The following is a 25991-nucleotide window of genomic DNA, read 5'->3' as shown; positions in this document are numbered from 1 at the left end:
CAGCAAAGCATGTCAGCAGTTACTTATATGCCAGTTTTGAAAGGACAGGTACCCAAAGGAAAAGAAGCTGTCAGACTATTTAGAAATTTAAGGTTAAATGTCCTTAAGATTACAAAATCTTCAATAGACATTTCTCCTTATCCTTCCTGCTAAATACAGCTTAAAAATCTGGACAGTGTCAGGGATAGAGAGATAGTACAGCGAGGGCCAATCCGGATTTGATCCCCAGCATTCCCTATTTTCCCCTAAGCACCACCAGGAGTGATACCTGAGTATAGAGCCAGGAATAATCCTTGAGCATTGCCAGGAGTAGACCTAAAAGAAGCTAACAACACCAAAAACAAATCTGGACACTATAAATAATAATACTACTGTGAATGGTAGAAACATTGACTATTCGTGAGATTGTAGAAAAGATACAGCACCAGTGTGCTATCTGCACCCCTACTAGGTGGCAACAGGATGACTTTTCTTCTCCACCCATGGAGTCAACAAAAGCCAAATAGAGAACCTTGAGTTTTCACTAGCAACTAGCATACTGGGGCAATTATAGAAAGTCATAGAAAGCCTGAAAAACAAGATTTAAATTAGATTGAAAGTTTTATAGGTAAAGGTAAAATGTAAAGGCCCTCCCGTTGTTCGTCGATTTGCTCGAGTGGGCCCAGTAACGTCTCCATTGGAGACTTTGTTGTTACTGTGTTTGGCATATTGAATACGTCACGGGGAGCTTGCCAGGCTCTGCTGTGCGGGCGAGATACTCTTGGTAGCTTGCCGGGCTCTCCGAGAGGGGCGGAGGAATCGAACTCAGCCATGTTGGCTGCGTGCAAGGCAAACGCCCTACTGCTGTGCTATCGCTCAGCACAGCTCAGAAAGTTTTATAATAAAAATCCAGACAACAACAACAACAAAAAAACTCATCACAAACAACCAGGAAACTCTCAATGAAATGAAAAAAGACAAATATTAGCTGTGAAATACCGCGGATGTTTTTCACTTGCAAGGTTTTTATTTTATTGTGCATGTTGATAGGCTAGGTGTCTGATATTTATTTATAATACTCATTTGTTTCCAGTAAGGATTAAGATGAGGTCATACACTTAGCAATAAAGTTTTTTGTTTTGGGGCCATGTCTGATGGTGCTCAGGGGTTACCCCTGACTTTGCACTCAGGAATCACTCATGGCAGGCTCAGGGGACCATGTGGGATGCTTGGGATCAAGCCTGGGTTGACTGTGTTCAGGGCAAGTGTCCTACCTGCTGTTCTATCTCTCAAGTTCCTAGAAATAAGTTATTAAAATTAGTAGCGCACCTGTTGGTAATCATCTACACATGATTAATGATGCGAAAATGTGCCTTAGGGTATCCTATAAGAAGTAGCTACACAATTTAATTTCACAAAATTTGTTCAATTTGGCTTTTATTTACTGTTAACATTTTATTGGTTTTTAGGTATTGGAAGAAGCAGAAGCTCAACATTTATATCAGTCCATTTTGCCTGATATGGTAAAGATTGCACTCTCTCTACCTAATATTTGCACTCAGGTTGGTGGAAATAAATTCTTCCTTGGTTGCTTCCTTGAGATTCACAATGAATTTCCTCTAAACTCTCATGGACAAGGTTAAAGAGAAAAGGGAAGTGGGGAACAGTTTTTGCTAAAAGAGTATGATAAAGATAGGCTAGGGACAATGTTGCAAATGGACATTAAAAATGCAGCATTCAATATTTGAGCTTCAGTTTACACTATTAAAGTTTGCTTACTCTACTTTTTTTGTTTGTTTAAACAGTCCAACTTAAAAAAAATAAACCCACACTAATGGGTTTAGAACATTTTATCTTCAAAATAACTCTTACTCACCTTTTCTCTCCCTCCCCCAAAGCAGTGTATCAATAATAGTTGAGAGAGTTTTAAACTTTAAAAAATGAAATAAGCTGGTGTTATTTCACTTTGCTTGGAAGGTATTGATTATTGATGAGTAACAAATTATATCAAAATTACATGGCTTTTAACATCAGACATTATAGGGGCTGGAGAAACAGTACAACAGGTAAGATGCTTTCCTTGAACATAACCGATCTATGTTCGATTCCTGGGATCTCATATGGTAACACCCCAAGAATAGCTGAGTGAGACTGCCCCCCAGAAAAAAAAATAAAATTAAATTTAAAATACATTTTTTCAATATTTAAAATAAAATAAAATCTACTGAATACAAAATGCAGTTTTGTAGATTATACAGGAAATTTAAAAATCATTGAATTTGGATTTGGTACCGCCTGAAGATATTTTAGAATATGAAATTTGGTTCAAAATTGCGCTGCATCTTCCTTGACTTTGATAATGTATGAAATAGTCTGTCTTCTTATAAGTGGTACAGTAATATATATGTATATATTTAATTATTTCAGTGATGAACTTGTTATGTGAAGTATGATTCAAACTTAGAAGGAAAAAACTTTATTAAACTTTTTTCTTGAGATCATTTTACTTAAATAGAAAAGTTACTCTAGCCAATAATCTTCAGTATAAGCGATAACAAAATTTTGTGTGTTAGTAAGAACTGAACAGCATTGCAGTTTTCTGTTTCCTCCTCTAATTTTTTATTATGTGGGTAATGTGTTTTTATTTTTAATATTCTATAGCAGTCTTTATTTCTACAGATAAGTAATGTTTTGTGTTCTCTTCATGCCATTTTTTTTTAATTATAAATCTGCAATTTGTTAAAACAAGTATATTTTCCCAATCTTCCTTGATGACCTGCCCTTGACTTCAACAGTATTTCTGATTGAAGGATTCAAGAGTGGCCTGAAATTACTCCTGCCTTAATTTGGCAAATGTAATTTGGTGCCCCTGCTTTTGAAATTGCTAAACTAATTATTGCTCTTCTTGTCTGTATTTTTTGTTTTCTCTATCAGCCAATACCACTCCTGAAACAGAAGATGAATCATTCCATCACAATGTCACAGCAACAAATTGCCAGTCTTTTAGCTAATGCTTTCTTCTGCACATTTCCACGGCGAAATGCTAAAATGAAATCGGAGTATTCTAGTTACCCAGACATTAACTTCAATAGGTATGTTTTAAAGTGAAATAGAGAAGAATAGAAGGAAATGCTAGTATTTATCAAGTGATTTTCCATAGGGAAAATATATTATGTTCATTTGTATCATCTCATCTTTATCATACATCTAGTAGTATAGTATTTGTAACTTTTTTTTTGACATAAATTAACGTTTATGAACCTTATAGAACTTGATTATGGACTGTACTACTCTACATGTTCTTTTTACCCAGTCAGATTGTCTTCCAAGTGCACGAAATTCACAGACTAGTTGTTGTGTATATATGTATACATACATAATCTCACACAATAACTCTTTCTAGATGTATATACATTTGTATGAGGGGTTTTGGTATAATGTAATGATGTTAACTGGACATCAAGTCATTAAATTTAGGAGTTTTGAAAATTACACTTGTTAAATTAAAAGTGAAATTCTACAAACAACACTTTGTAGACATGAGGAATTTATCAATATATTTTTAAAAGAAAGACAAAAATATGTTGAAATTCTTCAACTAATTTATCAAAAGTATTATTAATGTGGCAGATTCTTGCTAGGGACATAGTTCAAAAGGCTAAAGGACATGCCTTATATGCTAGATTCCAAGTTTGAGTCCTTGAACTGCATTGCCCTGAGTACAATTTGGTGTACATCTTTCCCGCGCCCCCCCCCCCCCCCCCGCTTTCTTTCTAGTTTTTTGGTGGTTGGGTGTGGTGGGGCAAGCGGTAGATTGGTTTGGGCGACACTCAGTGGTGCCTGGGGCTTACTCTTGGCTCTGCACTCAGGAGTCATTCCTGGGGACCATATGGGGTATTGAGGATTGAGCCTGGGTCAGTTGAGCCCAGCCATGTTTAAAGGCAAATTACCTACCTGCTGTACTATCGATCCAGCTCCACTTGGTGTATTTCTAGTGCCTGTTAGACACAAGTGGGTCTGAGCACCTCCAGGCCTAATATAGAATCTGCAGAACTGAATTGCCAGACTATATCACCAGATGGATCAGGATGGCCCTATGAAATATAAACCATACTTATTATGTAACTCAGTTATCAACTTTGTTAACATTACTAGGTAACCATACTGACTAGCAATAGTAAAATTATACCAGCTAGTAAGGTAACAGTGGTATGATACTGTTAACTGAGCTGCAGACCTCATTTGAGTTCTAACAATTTTTCTACTGCAGTTTTGTCTCAGGGTCTTCCCACTATTCTGCATTGCAGTTTGGCTTGCTTAGTGATCTCTACCTTCTTGTTTTTTCCTGTTCTTTCATGACTTAACACTTTCCAGAATTATTCATCTTTTTTTTTTTTTGGGGTAGACTGTTCCTCAGTCTGGTTTTTTTCCTTTTTCCTGAGATGATTTTGCAAATGGAATAGGGTCATGCATTTTTTGTGAAGAATGTCACAGAATAGATACTGTGTCTTTCTCAGGGCACCTATATAAGTTGGTATGTGAGCTCCTTGTAAAGATGTTGTCTGCTGGGGTTTTTACTCACAAATACTGACTTTTCCTTTGTGATCAGTAAATGTCTTGGGGGAGGTATGTTAATGTTATGAAAATGTTGTTTTTCCTCACATTATCCCCCACTGATTTTAGTATCTTTTGATTGTGGAATATATTTGCAATAGTTATTACTACAGTGTTTGCTATCATGGGTCTTCCCTCTTCTGTAATTAGTAATTACAGTACTTTTGTAACAAAGAGCTGTCCCTTTTGACCCTTTTTTATTTCTGTAAGGACTTGGGGTTAGACAAGTAGTATAGTGAGTAGATTGCTTGCCTTGTACACGGCCAGTCTGGGTTTGATTTCCAGCACCTCATGTGGTCCCCATAGCCCGTAAGGAATGAACACTAAGCACAGCCAGGAGTAAGCCTTGAGCACTGTCAGGTGTGGCCCTGAAACAAAAATAAGCAATTTGAAACGTTTTTTTTTTTTTTTTTGCTAGCTAAACTTCTTTTGGTGTATTTAGTTTTTGTTGTTTTATGTTTTTATTGTGTGTGGGAACGAGGTTGAGGGGCAGCGGGGGCAGGGGGAGGAGGTTTGCAGGGCATTCCCAGTAGTGCTCAGTGGGATCGAACCTGGGATTCCTGCAGGTAATACACGTTCTTTAGCCTTTTAGTCATTTCCTGGATTCTACAGTTAAACCTTAGGTAGGAAAACTTCTCGGGACTTATTGGTAATGGCATGTTTGTCTTTTTCATTGTCCACAGTAATTTTTCCTGAGCTTGAAACGGTTAGCTCAGAGTTTCAGCAAGTTAGGTTTGATGGGAAGTGGATCATTTTTCTTAGTGATTGGAATATTGATTAGAACTGTGAAAGCGTTTTATGTAAATGGATGTTGATCTTTTTTTATAATATGGACATTATATATGGCCTTATTCTAGCCCAAGCTCCTCTGCTTATTCAGCGTGATCTGAAATTTTTTTGCATATAAATTTCTCTTCAGTGGCTAATATTTGCTAAGAACCAGCCTTACATCAGTGACTATACTGTACTTAATCTTTACATCAATCCTATGAATTAAGTCCGCCCTCTGGATTAAATCTTTTCCTCCCCATTATTGTTTAAATGAAATGATGGATGCCTCAAGAGACTAGGTTACTTTAAGTTAACTGGTATAACTAAGATTCATACTCGAGATGTAACTGATTTCTAAAATTGCTGTCCCTTTTCTACTATGCTCTACAGTCTCCATTTCAATCGGTTACTAATATTTCATAGGTGTTAGGTAGAAGTTTCTATATCATTAAAGTAAATGAGTTGTTAGCAGATCTAGGACTTGAATTTTGTCTTCTGTAAATACTCAGTGATTTTTGTCTTGTCTTGCATCTTTTCAAGAACAAAATGCTCTGGGTGCACACCAGAAATGGCAAACAAAAGAAAGATTCCCTTTATCATGTATTTTATGAAAAATCAAGTACCTAAGTTGATAGGTCATTTGGTGAGCTTATGTGGATTATTTTGTTGTTGTATTTTTTTGTTGCATTGTTGCTATTTATGCTTATGTTGGCATTTGGGAGGGATATGTATATATTGTATATTTAATCTCAAAATGGTAACAGAATATTATGGGAGGATGATATCATAATTCAATAAGTCTTCCCTCTTTAATTTATTGTTGTGTTCTTCCCAGCCCTGCTAAGTTATGTTAAATACCCCTGACCTTTTCCCCTGCTTGCCTTTCAGGGCCTAAACATTCATATAAAGGCTTCCAATGTGATTAGCATTGATGCTTCTGAGATTGCTTAGAAACTGATGGTCAGAGATTAATTGTGGGTTACAGCAATGGTCAACCCAGGAGGCTTTTACATCTGCTTCTTCCCTGGATTAAAAAATGTTGCTGAGATCATGTAGGAGGAGTGTTTTGCAGAAAAAAACAGAAAGACTTTTTGGTTGCATCCTGGATTATCACTTACTTCCAATTTGGAAAAACGGGGAGGTAGTGTTGTGCACATTGCACATTCAAGGAAAGTTACTCAGGGAAAGACTTCATTAAACTCTGTTTCTCTTTTTATATATGGAAAGATACCCTTGATTGACTGGCCTTTTCTGTTTATGTTTCCAGTGCTCTGTAATTAACATTCAGTTAAATGTAAAAAATTGTCTTTCTTTTGTGCAGAGAAGTTATAGTTGAGAATATGTGCATGTTTACTTGCACATCTGCTGGTTCAGAATATACCCTCAAATATACTTATCCCTGGGCTTAAAAGTCTAGATGGTAAAAGAAATTGGTTTTAAAATACGAAAAATTGGATGATGCTTGATTATTATGAAATGGTCTCATTCTCTCTGAGTCTCTGATCTCTGTGTCTCTGAGTGTGTATTTCTCTCTCTGGGTTTCTGTTTCATTCCTCTCTCTCCATTTCTAATTTGTTTTTCTTTGCTTTTTGGGATCACTCACCTAGAAGTGCTTCGGGTCTACTCCTCACAGTGCTTGAGATACCATTTGATGCCAAGGGTTGAATCCTGGGCTCCCACATGCAAAGCATACATACCTTTAAAGTATCTCCTTGGCTTTGTCTCAGTTTCTGTCAGAATCTTTCTCCTCTATCTTGTATCATTTTTCTCTCTTCAGTCTCAGACTCTGTTCTCAATCTGTTTCCCTCTTCCTCCATCAAATTTGGCATTTCAGATAACATCACACTCGTGTGATGTTTCAGCAGTTACCTCTGTTTTTATGTTACTTTTGCTTGCTTTCATATTAGAATTCATTTTATTTGGTTAGCTATACTTAATACTTCATAATTTCACAAATGCAAATCAGAATTAACAAGGACTTTATCTCCACCTTCTTTCTCTTCTTTCAACACACACTTTCCCTTCCTTTAGGAAGATGGGCAAGCATATTTGGTAACATAGTAATTTGAAATAAGACTTAGATCAACAAATAAAATGAATGCATGAAAATTCTGCTTGATTTGTACCTGTAACATTTTCACCTGCAAAATAAACTGATGTTCATTTGTAGTGACCTAATATCAATCTTTTAGAAAATGCCTTGTCCCTGGCAGGATAAATCTGCAGTCCCTCAAGACTCCTAATGTTAATAATTTATCATCATGGTTATGAAATACATTAATTTTTGTGATATATTACTAATATCTGACCACATAAAGACACAAGACACTTTTGTGTTTGGAGAAGTTATTTTCTTTTTTTGAGCGGGAGTGAGTGCGCATACCCAGCAATGTTCAAGGGTTACTCCTGGCTCTACACTCAGAAATCAGTCCTAGAGATCAGCTTAGGGGTCCATACAACCCTTGGGCAACCACATGCAAGGCAAGCACCTTACTCACTGTAACATTTCTCTTGCCCTTGTTTGGAGAAATTATCTTTTTTGGTTGCTTTTTGATTTTGTTTGGGACCCACACCTGAGCTCCTGGCTCTGAACTCAGGAATAACTCCTTGCAGTGTTTAGGGGACTATCTGGGATGTCAGGGATCAAACCTCGGTTGGCCTGGGTTGGTCACGTATAAGGTAAGCGCCCTACCTGCTGTACTATCTCTCCAGCCCTGGGAGAGTTATTTCTTAAACCATTTTCTCCTCTGTGTAACAAGATCTGTGAAAGAGGAACTTTGCCCCCTGCTATCATTTCAAGAACAGGTGGTGGTTGAATTTACACTACTTTCTCTCCCAAACAGCACTCTAAAAGGGATTTTACAGTGGATCCCACTGTATTTATTTATAAATAAAATTTATTTGATGTATGGTTTAATTAAAAAGCCAGGTGATTTAATTTTGACTCTCATCTTGATTTAAGCAAACTATTTTGGTTGACATATTGCAAAAGAAGCCAAGCTGAAACCTACATTCTCAAAGAGCCTTTCAGCAGGCAGCAGAATTTTAAGAATATTTGTAATAAAGATTTTAGAAAAATCGATTAAATAAGTAAAAATGATCACACACACACTCAAACTATTTTAAAGGACTACGATGTTAAAATATTTTCTGGGCTGGGGAGATATCATAGAAGACTAGTGCACATATCTGGAATACCGAGACCTTGTCACTGCATAGTCCCCTAAGTCCCATTGGGGTGTCTCTCTGGTGGCCCTAGTACTGCTAGGTCCAAGTATTACTGGGCATAACATCCCTGGGAGTGGTCCAAGGACCTCTGACCACTTACTGGGAGACTGACCCACCTCTGAAAAATGGTTTGGGTTTTTTTTTTAATATTAGTTTTCTCTTCAGGAAATAAGTATTTGTATATATATTTTTCAGAAATAGATGCTGAATACAGGGCTTGAGATCATTAAAAATAGGACAGTTTGAAATCTGCATTTCTCCCTTCTTTCTAATACATTTCAGTCAACAGAATTTTGTCATGGAAATAACTTCTCTCTCTTTTTCATTGTTATGTAAGTTTGAATTTCTAATTATGAAACGATTTTCCCATTTCTACACTTAAAAAACTGGAGGCAGATGAATAATATCTCATCAATTTGTAGCAACAGAACTTTCCTTTAATTTTTAAATGCCTTTGGAAAACTGGATTTTGTCCCCCACAGCATGCTTTTGTATTTCAATGAACTACTTAGTCAGGTCATCTACTTGCATCTGCTTTTCTTTCCTCAGGATATATTGCATTATGTATTGCCAATAACAGAGAATGTCAGATCATTTCAAAGAAAACTAAATTAAGTAGTGCAAGTCTAGATTGTTAGAAACAAGATAGGGCAGACTCAGTTTTGGTTACCATATAAAGGATCTATTTGTTTTACTCTTCCAGTATCCAGTCTTAAATGTGGTGGTTGTCGGCCCCCTTCCTGTTCTCTGACAGGATCATGTGAATTTTCTGATACCATTCCTGTTAATTCATTTAACTATTTCATGTGATGAATTATAATAATATTTGTCATTGAGAAAATGATAAAGCATTAATTCACTGGCCTAATTGACTTTGGGGGACCAGATGGTGCCTTCTCCCTGGAGGAAGATAGATTAGAGAAAGGTGGTTGTTAGAGAGTGCCATTTGAATTAAATAACTTCTTTGTTTTGATTTGGTGTTTTGGCCATGCCTGCAGATGGTCAGGACTTTCTCCTACTCTGTACTCAGGTATCACTTCTGACAGTGTGTGGGGAACATATGTTGTCCTGGGGATACCACTTAGATTGGATGTATGCAAGTCAAGCTCTTTAATCTACTGTATTGTCTCTCTATCCCCTTGAACAATTTTTTATAAGCCTTCTTTTAGTTGTTTTAGGCCTCCAGATACCATTTGAATCCAAACCAATTTTCTAGCGCTGTAGAAGCATTATTAGGAATTATTTTTACCTCTTGGTAGCAACATAGATTCAATTTTTTGTTTATCTTCAGATAATTTATTTTGGTGAGAATTTGGTGTTAAAGTTTTTTTGTTTATTCTTTTGGTTTTTTGGTGGGGTTTTTAAATTTTTTTTAAATTTTTTGATTATAGGGATTGAACTCAAAGTCTTATACATGCAAGGCATTGCTTTACATGCAAGCTACATCCCTGGCTTCCATTAGGATTTTTGACCATTTTTTACCGTTTTATTTTTTTTCTCTTTCAGATTGTTTGAAGGACGCTCATCACGGAAACCAGAGAAGCTTAAGACACTCTTCTGCTACTTTAGAAGAGTCACAGAAAAAAGTAACTTCCTTTCATTCTTTAATTTTTTTCCACTCAGGACAGTTCAGATCAAGACAGTATTTTAAGCATAGCTTCTGTGCCCAAACCATTGAAACAGTAACAATTTAGTATTATAATATAGATTATATGTGTATTATCTACATATGTGTGTATTATAACTTTGTGTGTATTTTCTATACTGAAATTAAACCAGCATAACATGTACTAGTGGTTTCTCTTGACTAAAAATCCACTGTCCACTGTCCTCCCATTGTTCATCGATTTGTTCAAGCAAGCACCAGTAACGTCTCACAATAAATTGTGAGACTTGTTACTGTCTTTTGGCATATCAGATACGTCATAGGTAGTTTGCCAGGCTTTGCCATGTGGGCGAGATACTCTCAGTAGCTTGCCAGGCTCTCCAAAACAGTAAATTAGTACCAGTATATAAAGTGTTTTGACCAAAAAAAAAAGTTTTGATGCTTTTTATTTAAAGGAGCATTGACCTTTTCTTTTCTTTCCTTTTTTTTTTTGCTTTTTGGGTCACACCCAGCGATGCACAGGAGTTACTCCTGGTTCATGCACTCAGGAATCACTCCTGGCGGTGCTCTGGACCATATGGGAATCGAACCTGGGTCGACGGTGTGCAAGGCAAATGCCCTACCCGCTGTGCTATTGCTCCAGCCCCAACGAGCATTGACTATTGCAATTACCTTAAGTTTATTTGCACAGATCAACCTGTTCATTACCTTCCTAGCAACTCCTTTCTTTTATGCCTCACTCTTTTTTATGAAGTTCTTTTAAACAGTGTTGTGCAGTTTAACAGAATAAATTAAAAATAGTGAACACTGTTGTACTGAGGTTGGTAGAGAACTCAGGCCTCAGCAGTGGGCTTGATATCTAGCTCAGCTTAGAACATTGCCTGAGATTCACTGGATGCTGCATTCTGCCCACAAATCAAAACAACTACTACAGCGGGTAGGGGGGATAGCACGAGATAAAATTCGTGTCTGTCTTCCTCTATTGAACCTCAGCCATTTTCCCAGAGGCAAATAATAGCATCTGAAGTAATTGTAGTAAATGTCTTAATCATTGCTGGCAATAACCAATTATTAATAGATTGTAATTGCTACTCTTATCCTAGGAACAGGGTAACCATGGACAGATTTCTTGACATCTATAAGCTTCTGTTTTTTTCATACGTAAAATAAAAGAATAATGGTTGTTTACTCATGGAGTTCTTATGAATATTAACCGTTAACCAAAATCAAATGGTTCATAAATATTATCAAATCAATGTCTTTTTTAAAATCTATTAGAGAAGGGGACCAGAAAAAATTTGCTTTGCCAATTTGTTTCTGCCAGTAGAGTTATTGAACTCTGACCAAATGAAAGGAGTTCCTCTTTTGGCAGTGCTCAAAAAGATTGTCTTGGATGTATACCACTAAATCCTTATTTTAAATATATACATTTTCTAGTAATATCATTTATCATATTATCATTTTCTCCCATTAAATCTAATATTGTAGAAATTATCAGGATTTAGTTTGAGGAGAAAATCATATGCTGTTTTAATGAAGGGTTATGATAGCTTGAGATTTTTAGTTTAGTGCTGTATGCTAAATTAAATGTTAAGGAAAATATAGGGTTTGTAAGACATAAGAACAAACTAAAATTTGTAGGAACATTGTTTGTGGGGGTGTGCCCGAAGCAATCAGAACTAGTAAAAGAAGTCAGTTATAGTCTCTACAAGGGTTCAAGCTCTTGTCTTTTTTTGTTCTTCTTTTGTGACAGTATCTAGTGGTACTTGGGAGTCATTCCTGGAGATACTTAGGGGACCATGTGCTGAAGATTTCAGGAGTAAGCTAGCCCCAAGCACAGTCGTGTGTGACCCAAATACTGTTCCCCAAACCTCGTGTGTGTGTGTGTGTGTGTGTGTGTGTGTGTGTGTGTTAAAGAGGTGAGAGAACTCCAAAAGTACAAGAAAGTAAAAGTTCTTACCCTAAAGGAAGCCTTAGGCACCTCCAGAGAGGAGTGCTGTAAAAGAGGAACTAAACACCCAGCATTGAGATACGAGTCACTCCACCATGGAGTGCTCCCAATTACTTTGGAAAAATGGTTTTGTGGATTGTGCTGTTTCCTTAAACTACCTCAGCTTGGGCTGAGGGTTACTGCTTTCTTGTCTTAGTCTTAGGGATTTCTTTGTTCCTTATCAAGGTGTCCTTTCATCATCAGTGATTAGTGTACTAGATTTGTTTTTACCCCTTTTTAGACTATATCTTGTCTTTCCAAACACTTTCTGATATTAAGGCTCTGTCTTCCCAAACATCTCTTGATTATTTTATTGCCTTTTGTTTCTCCTTGAAGTTCACGACCCCCTCCCATCTCTCTACTTAATAAATTTCTTAAATGAGTACTTTTCTTTCTTTTGGTTTTGGGGCCACACTCGATGTTGTTCGGGGCTTAATCTTGACTCTGCACTGAGGGAGCACTCCTGGTGGGGTTCAGGGGACCATATGTGGTGCCAGGAATGGAATCAATTGTGGTTCCAGGGAAGCGTCTTACCACTTAACTGTTGCTCTGGCTTATGGAACGATAAATACTTTTTTTATATTTCAAATTTCAATGGGAGGAGCCCAATTCTTATAACTAATTAATTCAGAGTTTATTCCTCTATCCTGATATCAAATCATCTATGGCTTCTCTAAAAGCTGTCTAAATTTTTAGATTTTTAAGCATTTTGAGGGATATATGTAAAATTTTGTTTTATTAGCAGGAAATTTATGATTTTATCATAAAAAGTAGGCAGATAAAGGTTGTATTAGATGTTCCTTGCTCTAATATGTGGTAATTTAGTTCTTTATAGAAACACGTTACAGATTTTCAGACTGTTAAACTACAGTCTTGGGAAGGAGATACGAGATAGGGTAAAAGAGGCTTATAATTAATGTGAAACCTATTAAGAGTACCTACAATTATCAAATCGATGACATTGTAGATGGTAAGAAGTACCATCTTTTATTAATTACTGCTGCTACTATTACTATATACTATTACCATCTTTATTGTTACTTGTAGACCTCTAGGAAGCAAAAAAATAGAGATTTGTGGGGAGTGTTTGGGACCATTCTTTTGCCAAAAGTTTGCATCTTTAGTCTAAATGCTAAAGGTAGATGAGATTGTGATTACCTGATTGTGCAGAAAAGGGACATTGTGCTGAAAAGGGACATTGTGCCCAAAGGACCATTGAAGAAATTTCATTTTTAGGGGCTAGAGCCATGGTAACAGTGGGTAGAGTGTTTGTCTTGCACGTGGCCGACCTGGGTTTAATCCCTGGCATCCCATGTGATCCCCCAAGTACTGTAGGAGTAATTCCTGATTGCAAAGGCAGGAGTAACTCCTGAGCATTGACCAGTGTGCCCCCCCCCCCCCAAAAAAAAGAAAGAAAAGCAAAAACAAAAAAATTCTTTTTTTTCCATTTTTAATACTAGCACTAGGTAACAGGGTGATAAAACAGGAGCCGGTGAAAACATGAGCCCTAAGCCCCAATTTTAGGGTCTGAAATGATGTTACCAGTGTGGTACACAGAAGCCTGAAGCAGAGGATTTAATTCAGACTGATCTCAGGTTGATGGTACACAACTTCCCTGGAAAAATTCTACTTAATTTTAAATGCCTTCAGCTGTGAAAGGTGCATCCCAGTTTCTTAAATTTAATACATGAAATAACTTAGAGTTAATCAAATATAATTTCATCAAAACCAGCTATTCAGTATTGTCATGTATCTGTATAATTGTAATGAAGATCTTGAGACTAAAAGAGCTTTCTGAATTATATATTAAATTTAAATTTTTTTAAATAAATTATGTGTAGTATATTTTGTGATTTTTTTTTTTTACTAAGGAAAACACTTGCTTAACCTAAACAATATATTCTTCTATGAAAACTGCTTTTTATGTGAAATAAAGATAGGTTATTTGAAGGTGTTTTGCTATTTACAGCTATGAAGCATTGGGTTCTTTTGTCTTTCTTTGCCCACAGTATTCAACTCTTGTTGGACTCTCAGTATATACTAAGGACAACTTAATGTTCTGTGCCAAGATACTGAATCAGATTTACAGTAGTCTCCTTTGATTAGATTTGCTTCTCTAATGTTTGACATAATTTTAAATTGTGAGTTTTAAATGTGTTGTTCATTCCTCTTAAAAGTTTTACATCAAGGGGTTAAAGTACAAGGGAGAAAAGAAAAGTTATACACAATAATATTTAACTTATGTTAACAGAATTCTGTTTTCTAATATTGCTATTCTGTATTATTTTTAATTTTTATTTTATTTTGCTGCTTATGATTGAGAACAGAGAATGTAGAATTGTCCAAAGGAATGAAATGATTGCCAAGCTTTCATTGGTACTCTACCACCATTATCACTAATAGCTCCTGACATATTTCTCTCTGCTTAAGAGCTTTTTAAAAAAAAGAAGAAAAGGAAAAGCAGAAATGGTCTGGTCTTTTTAGTTTGTTCTTTGATTTGAATGAAAACAGATTACTTTTGGCCAGCTGATTTATTTGTTGCTTTCACCATTAGTTTAAAACCAGAAATAAACCTAACAAAAGAAAGTATCTAAATTTACTGCATTTTGATTCTCTCCTATCTTACTGCTCTTTGAAAACTGTCATCTTTCATTTCTGACCGCAGAGAACACAGTAATTCTTCCAGCTAAGACTGTTCTAAGTAGAGCAGTTGCTATTGTCTGAGCCTGAGATTTAGTTCTGTCAACCCCATAGAGTACACCAATAGTTTCCTTTTTTCAGTCTTAGATATTTTGTTTAAAATATAAATGTACCAACCTTTAGATACAGAGTTAAGAATATGTTCTCTTATAAATTGTAAGATGTCTAACAAGTTAAACATCTTAACTAATTTGAATTAGAGTTATCTTCTTTGAGAGAACATATACAAATTAAATTCAGTTGTATCTTTATTTCATAAACTTACATCTATTTTTATGTTTTAAAATCTGTTCAGTTTAGAAAATCTCACTTCAAAGTGCCAGCTCTCAAATTCAGATGTTGTTATGGGACCAGAGAGATAGTACATCAGGTAGGGTGTTTGCCTTGCATTGGCCAACGTGGGTTCGATCCCCGGCATCCCATAAGGTCTCCCAAGCACCGCCAGGAATAATTCCTGAGTGCAGAACCAGGAGTAATCCCTGAGCATCGCCAGGTGTGACCCCAAAACAAACAAAAACCCAAATTCTAATGTTGTACTATTATCTATTTATTTTAATTAGCGCTTATAAGTTCCTATCATACGGATCATATCTCAAATCTGTCCTCTATTGTTTTTCAACACTAGTCTTGGTATTTCTCTATTAGTTTTGTAGCCATTGTTAGACCCACCCTTTTACTGAATATATAATTATTTTCATAATCAAAACTTAACTTGGGTATATTTTTCTTTTATTACTATTATAGAACCTACTGGGTTGGTGACATTTACAAGACAAAGTCTTGAAGATTTTCCAGAGTGGGAAAGGTAATAATAATATAAAAACAGTCATGGAATCTTAAATATAAGACTTTTAACATGATAGGATGATAGGATTCTATTTCACAATACCTAAAAATATGGTTTTCCAATCTCCATTTTCCCTAATGATAGGGAGTTTTATCTCATAAATAATCCAGTGATCGCTGTCATTATTAGAAAATCCTGCCTTTTTTGAGTAAAAGTCTGCAACCATTTATTTAACTTCTACTCCTTTGTTTTTGTAGATTTACTTTTTAAAGCAAAATTCTGTTTAGAACTAAGGAATTTTATATGTAAAGACACTTAATTGAAACAGCAATGTTTCAATATTCCATTTACCCTTCTTTTGTAGGTATTATGGCTTTTCTTTTTTTTTTTTATGTAGGAGTACTGCTATTTATTCAGCCACTGATTAGCTGATTGAATTGTGCATGATGGCTTTTCTTTTTAAATAAAGACAAGAGTTCAAATTTTTTAAAAATTAAGAGTGACAGTTTTGAAGTTTGACTATGTGCGTATATCTATTGGTGGGTTTTGTGAAAATTGCAAGTGTACTGGTTTTTTTAATTGTTTACTGTAAACACCAAGGAGAATAATAACCAATCTGAATTTATTCAGATTTGTAAGTTTTTTAACACCTGAAATAAGTAACCGATTTCATGATCTAGAACAAATTTCTGAAGTGCTTAAAGGGTCAACTTCTTTTTTTTTAACATACTGTTAAGAACATAACATACTAAATGGTATGTTTTGGGTATGTGCATTGTATTAACCAGTGAATCTAATTTTAACTTTTATTTTTTTAAATACAGTTCTATTTGTAAACTATGTTCATAATGCAGATATTTCTGGCATTCAGTGTTCCAACCCCAATTCCACCACCAGTCTGACCTTCCCTCACCATTGTCTTCAGTTTCCCACCCCACCCCAAGCCTTCTCCTTTGCTGGCACAAAATAATTTATTTTATATTGTTTGTTGCAACAAAACGGTAAGTGAAGTGATCAGAAGTAGTTCAGTAAAAGAAAGTTTGTGAAAATTGTTATAGCTCACAATGGTGTCGTTAAAGTCATTGTCTGAGGATTTACTGAGCTGTTTGTTGGTAGTTGAGCATGTGTACCTGAGAATTTTGTGGGCTTGACTCCTCTTGAGAGATTAGTCATGAAGCAGTGAAATTGGGTCTTTTGTATGGTAATAGCTGTGGGGCATGGGCATGACTGCTAGGGTTTTGGCAGGGTAGGGACTCAGCCTGCCCCACTCTGAGGGCACCCCAGAGTTTTTGGTTCGAAGACCAGTGTACCCATGAGTTTCAGCAGCTAGGCTTGCATCTCTTCTGAGACTAGTCTTAGTTGTAAAGGTGTGAAGCTCAGCCGTTTATATAGTAGATGTTGTGAGATGTGTTCACATTTAAATTTCCTAATTATTTTTTTGGTTTTATATTGGGCCACACCCAGTGATGCTCAGGTCTTACTCCTGGCTTTTTTCCTCAAGGATCACTGCTGGCTGGGCTCAGAAGACCATATGGGATTCTGGGGATCAGTATGGCATGGGGCCATATTAGGCCCATGCAAGGCAAGCTCCATACATGCTATACTATCTCTCTGGCCCATGTGTTGTGTGTTTGTTTGTGTGTGTGTGTGTGTGTGTGTGTGTGTGTGTGTGCGCGCGTAGTTTTTTTTAAATTTGGGCCGAGGAGGAGGCCATACCCAGTGATACTGAGAGATCATTTTTTTTATCTTTTTTTTTTTAAATCTCCCCCACCTCTGGCACCCAGGTACATATTAAATTTACTCACTCTATTTCACTATAATATGAATTCTAATTCCTTTATATCTGCTTTTGTCATACCCCGTCCATTGGTTGCTCCTGGAAATAAAAGTGGCAGTCTGGTATATTATCAGTCCAGATTAAAATACAAAAGATTTCTTTCCTTACATCATTGTCATATGTTTCTTATCAGCCATATGTGCTTCCAGAGATCAAACCTAGGTTCACTGCATGCAAGGCAAACCGCCTACATGCAGTACTCTCTCATAGGCCCCGCTAATAATTCCTATGATTGTTCTGTTTAGAATTAGTGATTATAGGGACTTACGCTTAAAGGAGTAATGTGAGAAAGTAAATTTCCTTAAGATGTCTTTTCCCTAGGTGTTTCTGTCCATCAAAAGTTTGTGAGGAGAAAGACAAGCTTGCTTTAGGAAACTGAATGTACAACAGAGATGATTATTTAATAGAGCAAGTATAGGTGAAAGATTAGACAATATGAAAGAATTAAATCGAACCAGAAAAGAAGAAAACTTATACATTTTGGAGTCGTGATCGTTAGGGAAAAGGAGATTCCAGGAATCATCTAGTAAAATATCAGTTATCACTGTAGTACTTGCGACAGAGGCAGAAAAGTATCAGTGATGAAATTCATTGTCTCATCTTATTCTATCTCATTGTGGGTTGTTTGTATTAATATGTAATACATATGTTGTAGTACATGTCCTAAAAAAATCTTGAAATAATTTTACCTTTTTCCACTCCCTGGTTCTTCCTTCTGGCCCTCCAATAAGTACATCTAATTTTATTTTCATTCATTTCCCCCACTCCTACCCTCATCCCAACCCCCTCTGCTAGCGTCCTGTATCTTAATGCTTTTTTTTTTAATCTCCCCCACCTCTGGCATACAGGTACATATTAAATTTACTCTATTTCATTATAATATGAATTCTTATTCCTTTATATCTGCTTTTGTCATACCCAGTCCATTGGTTGCTCCTGGAAATAAAAGTGGCAGTCTGGTATATTATCAGTCCAGATTAAAATATAAAAGATTTCTTTTCTTACATCATTGTCATATGTTTCATTTATGTCAATTTGGTATGTATAGTATTCAAGTAAGATCTACACTGTACAGCTGACACTTGACACTAATATGAAAGGATACACATTTGTATATGACAGTTGTTATTTAGAAGGTGGGTAGATTGAAATTTAAAGACGGTAAAGTTTTGTGTCCACAATTTCGCCTGTATGTAAGATCAAGGTATTCCTTAAATTTGGTAGACAAAGTTATAATTTTGATAACTTTTTAAAAATTGATAACTTTAAAAAAAAGTAATTGATCTCTGGTATTTTAGTTACTTTCACATTAAGTCAGTGAATGTCAGTTTGCACACACAGCAGATAAAGCTTTTATTTTACACATAGCCACTCTGAGTTTGGTCCCTGGCACCACATATGATTCCCTGCGTTCTGCCAGAAGTGATCCCTAAGCACAGACCTAGTAGTGAGCTCTGAGTACAGCCATATATGGTCCAAAAGACATATCTATCTATATCTATCTATCTATCTATATGTGTGTGTGTGTGTGTATATATATATATATATATATATATATATATATATATAAAACGTGTGGGCTGGAGCGATAGCACAGCGGTAGGGCGTTTGCCTTGCACGCAGCCAATATGACTGAACCGAGTTCGATTCCTCCGCCCCTCTCAGAGAGCCCGGCAAGCTACCGAGAGTATCTCGCCCGCACGACAAAGCCTGGCAAGCTACCCGTGATGTACTCAGTATGCTAAACACAGTAACAACAAAGTCTCACGATGGATACATTACTGGGCCCGCTCGGGAGCACTGTGACTGTGATATAATGTGTGTGTACATTTATAAAAATAAAATTAGTATTCCTGATACTTTACAGAACAGAGACATGTATTCACACAAAAAGGAAAGATGTAGAAGAGAGGAGTATCGTTAGTGTTCCCAAGTGTTAAATGAGTGCTAGGAAGTTAGAGGTATTTCTGGTTTCCAAGTTTCTGGCATGGTAATTATCCTGTGACTATTAGCAATTTATTGGTCAGACTAAGTTAATCTCGGATAGCCAGAATAGATTGTGTCTGCGATTACTGGGATAGTGATAGTGATAGTGATACAGAGGATTTACTGATGCCAAAAAGGAAACCTGCCAGCAAGTTGGAAGATGACCTTTTTGGAAAAAAAATCCTCAGTTATTGAGGATAATTGACAATCATGAGAACTTCTATTTTGAAGGTTCATGTATTCTTGGGAGGTAGTAATCTAAAAGTATAGCATACCAATTGATCATGTGGATCATTGACTTAGGAAACTTGACTTCAGATCTCTATTCCTTCATTTATAAGCTCTGGGCAGGTTATTTAGGTTCTTTCTTTCTGTGCTTTTTCCCCTCGTCTGTAAAGGTGTTAATAATAGAGTTAAATTGTGAGAATTGATGCAAATAGAATTTTTAAAACAATTTGTTTTGAATAACAATATTAACAATATTCAGTCTCTTAGACGGGAATGTTGCCAGAAACATATTTAGACTCATTGAAAGCAGGAAGGAAGCAAATCCCCACAAGTAAATAGCACTTCCCCTGCCAATCTCCTAAATAGTTTTTTGAAACTAAAAACTGTGGGGACAGAGAGTTATACAGCAGGTAGGTGCTTGCCTTACATTAGGTGGACCTGGGTTCAATCTTTTTTGTTTGTTTTGGGGCCATGCCCAGGGCTCACTCCTGGCTCGACTCCAGAATCACTCCTGGTGGGACACGTACAACTATATGAGGTGTTGGTAATAGAAGCCGGGTCAGCCATGTGCAAGGCTAGTTCCGTACCTGCTGTGCTATCATTCTAGCCCAGACATGTGTTTTTATGCTATATTCCTTAAATAGTGATGAGTTGTGGAAGAATAACATAGTTAAGGAGTATAGAGTAAATGTAGTAAGCAAACTCTGGGCATCAGCAACACTTCTTATAATTCGTCTTGTCATTCTTTTGTATTTAGATATAAGATGTGTCTTTCCTCTAGGTATAAAGAGGGCATTTTACACATGAGGTTTTTATTGCCTGTCTCAGGGACAAAGAATGAAGGCTGGAGGAAGAGAACAGAATCACCTTTCTTCTGCAATTTCCTCAGATTTTTTAAAAATATTCAGTATGACAGGGTATACCATATTTTGGACTAGAATGTCTTGACCCTTATGGACATCTTCGTGACCATGGTTTATGAATAAGAAAGAAAATAATTGTGGCTTACAGATACTAGGTTCAACCATCAATTTATTGATATAAAAATGTCACAGTTAAGAATTCCTGTGGTACGTATTTTACTCAAGATAATACACTACTTACGTATACGTTGTTAGCAGACTAGTGAAAATAGGGCTTATTTGAGAACTATATATGATTTATTGCAACCATTGACTGTATTTTTCCTTCAGTTGTCAACTCTAGCATTATAAAGTCTTATAGATTCAGAGAGGGGTAGGGCTAGGCCTCAATTAGCAGTGCTAAGGAACATTTCTCTGGCAGTGCTGGGGTCCCTGTATGTGGTGCCAGGTTGACCATGGGGGTCAGCCATTGGCCTTTTGCAAGAGAAATTTCTTACCTGTTGTACTATATACCTTTGGCTCCCAAATTTCATAGATTAAAAAAAAATTTACATATTGAGTTCTCTGATACTTAAAGAGGAGAAACATTTTATAGAGGAAAATTGCATTTTAAAACAGTATTTCATCTCATTTAAATGTATTTGAGTAAGAAAAATTGGGAGTATTATCAAGAATGTTAAGAGCTGGAATCTGTTTTTGACTTTGAGGTTTGGGCTGGTTTCAGTTTTTCTGTACTGGTTAAATATTTTTTTCAGATTTTTCTGTAAGAAATTAATCAGGGTATATCTTTTTCTTTGTAGATGTGAAAAAACCCTAACTCGATTACATGTCACTTATGAAGGTACTATAGAAGGAAATGGTCAAGGCATGCTGCAGGTAGGTGAATCACTGTAGTGTTTGTTTGGGGGGGGATGTCAAGCTTCTGACAGCAAAGGAAATTTTAAATTTAAATTGTTTAAATTATCTTCTAAGCCGATTTAATGCAAAAAATAAAGGATGATAGCAGAATTGTGAATAACACCAAACAGATCATTTTGACAGACATAGTAATATTGTTATTTGTCATCGTGCACACTCAGTTTTTTACATGTTTCTTTTTAAGAAAACCTTTGACAGAAAACCCCAAGATAAGGTCAGTATCCAGCCTCTAGGTTCAGACATTGATTGTAGATTGACAGTGGAGGAAGTTCCCGGGGTATGGTTTTGACAAGCTGTCACCAGGCAAGTTTGTTGTTGTTCTTCTTTTTTTTTTAAAAAAAAAAAAGCCCTTTCTTTGCCCTAAATGATGACCAGCTTGAAATGTTATTTTGCCACCAACCTTGTTTAGGTCTAGGCGGCAGACATCTGATTGTTCAGGAAACCGTCTCTCCCCATAAGTAATTCTTTTAGGCACTTGATGAACTAGCTATGTTTGGTATCATTCCCATGTTTTAAAGCAGGTATTTATGATCATCTCTCAATCTTTGTTATTAATCTGTGTACTGTCTTAAAACTTTTTTAAAAAATTAATAAATATATGCAACAAACTTGTAATTAAAATATAAAAAGAGGCAGATTTTCCCTTGATAATAGGATAACTTAATATTTCTGTTTATTCTGTACTTAAAATGTTTCGAATTTGTATTTAATCAGTAACTTCCATTTAAAACAGTAATTGTGAAGTCCATTTAGAATTCATTTCAGGTATCACATTTCATCTACATTTCCTTCATGATGACATTCTTTCCTATAGTAAAGCTTGTATGATCTAAGAGAATCTTAATATACATTCAATAAACAAAATTACTGCTAGTTAGCACTGAAGGAATGGTGACCTTTTATTTCAATACAGTTCAATAAAGAATCATTTAGCAATAATCAAGATTGAGATTCTCTCCACTTCCAGAAATATAAATGAAATATAAGACCTTGGTAGATTAAAAGACCACCATAAAGGCTTCTAGCACTATTAATTGTTCTCCCTACCCCTGCCTCAAAATTCCTCATGTAACATGTAAATTGCATTATGCTGAATGGTAATAGAATAAAACCTCTTGAAAAAGTGTTTTCATTTCTTTGTCAACAAGTTATAATTTAGAAACTAAATAATCTGAACAAGTAGTTTCAAAGAAAAATGACTTGGAAAATAATGGCTTAGAAATAAAGAAGCACTCATCTTTGTTTTCATGTTCTGGCATAGGTTTCTCACCTGTAATAAATTGCTTTTAAGTTCAGGAACTTACAGGGGAAACTGGTTTTTCTAAACGAGCTCTTGCTTTCAGAGGTGTTTTGAGCTTCGGGTTATTTGTTTCTAGGCATACCTTTCAGGTAATAAATACTGGTCTCTTATTCAAAAACTGAATAATAGTATGCATGTGCGTGGTATTTTTTTAATATCAGGTTGTATATAAATTGGATGGGTTTTTTTTTCACTTTAAGTTATGTACCTTGTTCTAGTTAAAATTCATTTAGCTGGTCTCAGACCTTTGTTTCTCATTTTTATTCACAATAGTACTAAGCTATTCTCAGTTGCAAATTTTTCTTATATATGCATGGTGTTTTGGTGCAAAAACATGTTCAGGACTTACTCCTTGCTCTGTCCTCAGGGGATCATTTTTGCTGATTCCTGGGGAACTGTATATAGTGCCAGGAATCTAATGGGTTGGCAATGTACATGGCAAGTCCCTGGCCCCCTATAATCTCTCCCCATCTTCGGTATTCTCAGTTTTCAGGTATTGTCACTTGTTTGTTGATCTTTTCTTTTTGTTCTTTCTTTGTTCTTTTTTGAAACCCTGGTTATGTTTGCCAGCCAGTTTTTCTGATTTTGGAAATTTTATATGTCTGTTTATTTAAACTCTAACCTGAACTGTTTTCCTCAGCTTTTTGGTTTGTTTGTTTGTTTGTTTTCTTTTGGTGTTGGAAGGGTCTTTTCCAGAGGTGCTCAGAAAACCTGTGGTTCCTCCAGGGCCCAAGGACACATTGGTGCCTCCACGCCTGACAGTGTTCAGGGTCCATGTTGTGCCAGGATTGACGCAAGGTTGTTATTACCTTTCTTTTCAAAATCTCCCCCAAAACTCTCGGGATTAAGTAAAAATGTACTAGACTTTAGACACCTCATCATCATCTATAATCCTCCATATACACTGTTACAGACAGGAATGAGTAATCTTTTTACATTTGTTTTTACCTTTGCTTTTGTATAGCTATTTCCTCAACCTCAGGATGTCAACAGAATCTGTGTTAAATGCATGTCTTCTTATAAATAAGCATTTGTAATTTCCCAAGTGACAAGAACACTAGGAATTTTTTCCCCTCTCATATTTGATTTCTGACACAGCTGCTAAATTGTTGTAATTTCCAGAAGTATCATTTGAAGCTAATCAGAATCCATTATGATGGTAATCACAAAAACTAAGTTACTACTAGAAGTTTGAAATTTTCTACCCCATCCTCTGGGAAAGCGAGAAGGACTAAAGATTGAGTTAATGGTTAATTATGCCTACATGATGAACTTCTACAAATGTCCCTAAATTATAGAATTTAGAGAACTTCTAAGTTAGAGATATATGGAAATGCTGGAAAAGTGACTTGCTCTGATAGAGCAAGGAAGCTTTGTGTACTTCTCACAAACCTTGTTCATTTCATCTGACTATTCATCTGCATCCTTTATTCCATCCTTCATAGTTAACCAGTAAATTGTGGACTATTTCAGCAAATTATCAGATCCTAATGAATTAAAAATTAAAATGGGAACCCCAGTTCATAGCCAGTCAACTAGGGGAGAGTGGACTATTAAGGGCATTCAGGTAGGAAAGGAAGAAATCAAGCTCTCACTATTCGCAGATGATATGATACTATACTTAGAGAACCCTAAAACCTCTACCAAGTAACTCCTAGAAACAATAGACTTGTATAGTAAAGTTGCAGGCTATAAAATCAATACCCAAAACTCCATGACTTTCCTATACACAAATAGTGAGAGAGAAGAAAGTGGCATGAAAAAAACTATCCTGTTCACAATTGTGCCCCAGAAAATCAAGTACCTAGGAATCAGCTTAACTAAGTAAAGGACCTGTACAAAGAAAACTACAAAATGCTACTTCAGGAAATAAAAGAGGACACGAGAAAATGGAAAGATATTTTCTGTTCATGGGTTGGGAAAATTAACATTATCAAAATGGCAATACTTCCCAAAGCATTATACAAATTCAATGCGATCCCTATAATGAAACCCATGACGTTCTTCAAAGAAATGGAGCAAACACTCCTAAAATTCATATGGAACAATAAGCCCCCATGAATAGTTAAAGCAATTCTTGGGAAAAAGAAAATGGGAGGAATCAACCTCCCTAACTTCAAACTATACTACAAAGCAGTAATAATTAAAACAGCATGGTACAGAGCAGAGCAAAGGCAGAGCTGCAGACAAATGGAATAGAGTTGAATATACTGACATCTCCCCCGAAACATATGAACATCTAATCTTTGATACGGGAGCAAGAAATGTGAAGTGGAGCAAGGAAAGCCTCTTTAACAAATTGTACTGGCAAAACTGGATGGCTACATGCAAAAAAGTGGGCTCAGATCTCTGCCTAACACCATGTACAAAAGTAAGATCAAAATGGATTAAAGACCTCAACATCAGACTGGAATCCATAAGGACATTGTGACAAAGTTTGCAAAACCCTCCATGACATTAAAGCTAATGGTATCTTCAAAGAAGTCACGCCACTGGCCAAGCAAGTGAAAACAGAGATAGACAAATGGGACTACCTTGAGATAAGAAGCTTCTGCACCTCAAAAGAAACAGTGACCAAAATACAAAGACAGTCTACAGAGTGGGAAAGGATATTCCCCCAATACCCATCCGACAAGGTGCTGATATCAAGAATATACAAAGTACTGGTCGAACTCCACAAGAAGAAAACCCAACCCCATCAAAAAATGGGGCAATGAAATGAACAGAAACTTTCTCAAAGAAGAAATCCAAATGGCAAAAAGGCACATGAGAAAATGCTCTACATCATTAATCACCAGGGAGATGCAGATCAAAACTGCAATGAGATATCATTTCACACCACAGAGACTGGCCCACATACAAAAGAACAAAAGCAGCTGGTGTTGGCGCGGATGTGGCGACAAAGGGACCCTCCTTCACTGCTGGTGGGAATGCCGACTGGTTCAGCCCTTTTGGAAAACCGTATGGACAATTCTCAAAAAATTAGAAATTGAGCCCCCATTTGACCCAGCAATACCATTTCTGGGAATATATCCCATAGAGGAAAAAAGTACAGTCGAAGTGACATCTGCACTTGTTTGTTCATTGCAGCACTCTTTACAATAGCCAGAATTTGGGAAAAACCTGAGTGCCTGAGAACAAATGACTGGTTCAAGAAACTTTGGTACATCTGTACCATGGAGTA

At 36.2% G+C, this 25991-nt stretch overlaps 1 protein-coding gene across 1 annotated transcript in view; it reads left to right on the top strand.

The window, feature by feature from the left end:
- The window catches only part of PARG (poly(ADP-ribose) glycohydrolase), a 102958-nt gene that overhangs the window by 39411 nt on the left and 37556 nt on the right, over positions 1-25991 (top strand). Inside the window, exons 8-12 of the mRNA XM_056130413.1 lie at positions 1449-1541; positions 2914-3071; positions 10099-10178; positions 15633-15693; positions 21390-21465. Of these exons, the coding sequence (XP_055986388.1) occupies positions 1449-1541; positions 2914-3071; positions 10099-10178; positions 15633-15693; positions 21390-21465 (468 nt within the window). The remainder of the gene's footprint in view (positions 1-1448; positions 1542-2913; positions 3072-10098; positions 10179-15632; positions 15694-21389; positions 21466-25991) is intronic.

The sequence above is a fragment of the Sorex fumeus genome, unplaced genomic scaffold (genome assembly GCF_029834395.1).
Source record: "Sorex fumeus unplaced genomic scaffold, SorFum_2.1 ptg000078l, whole genome shotgun sequence".
Taxonomy (NCBI): domain Eukaryota; kingdom Metazoa; phylum Chordata; class Mammalia; order Eulipotyphla; family Soricidae; genus Sorex; species Sorex fumeus.
The sequence above is the reverse complement of the archived record's forward strand: the minus strand, read 5'-3'. Positions and strand labels throughout refer to the sequence as shown.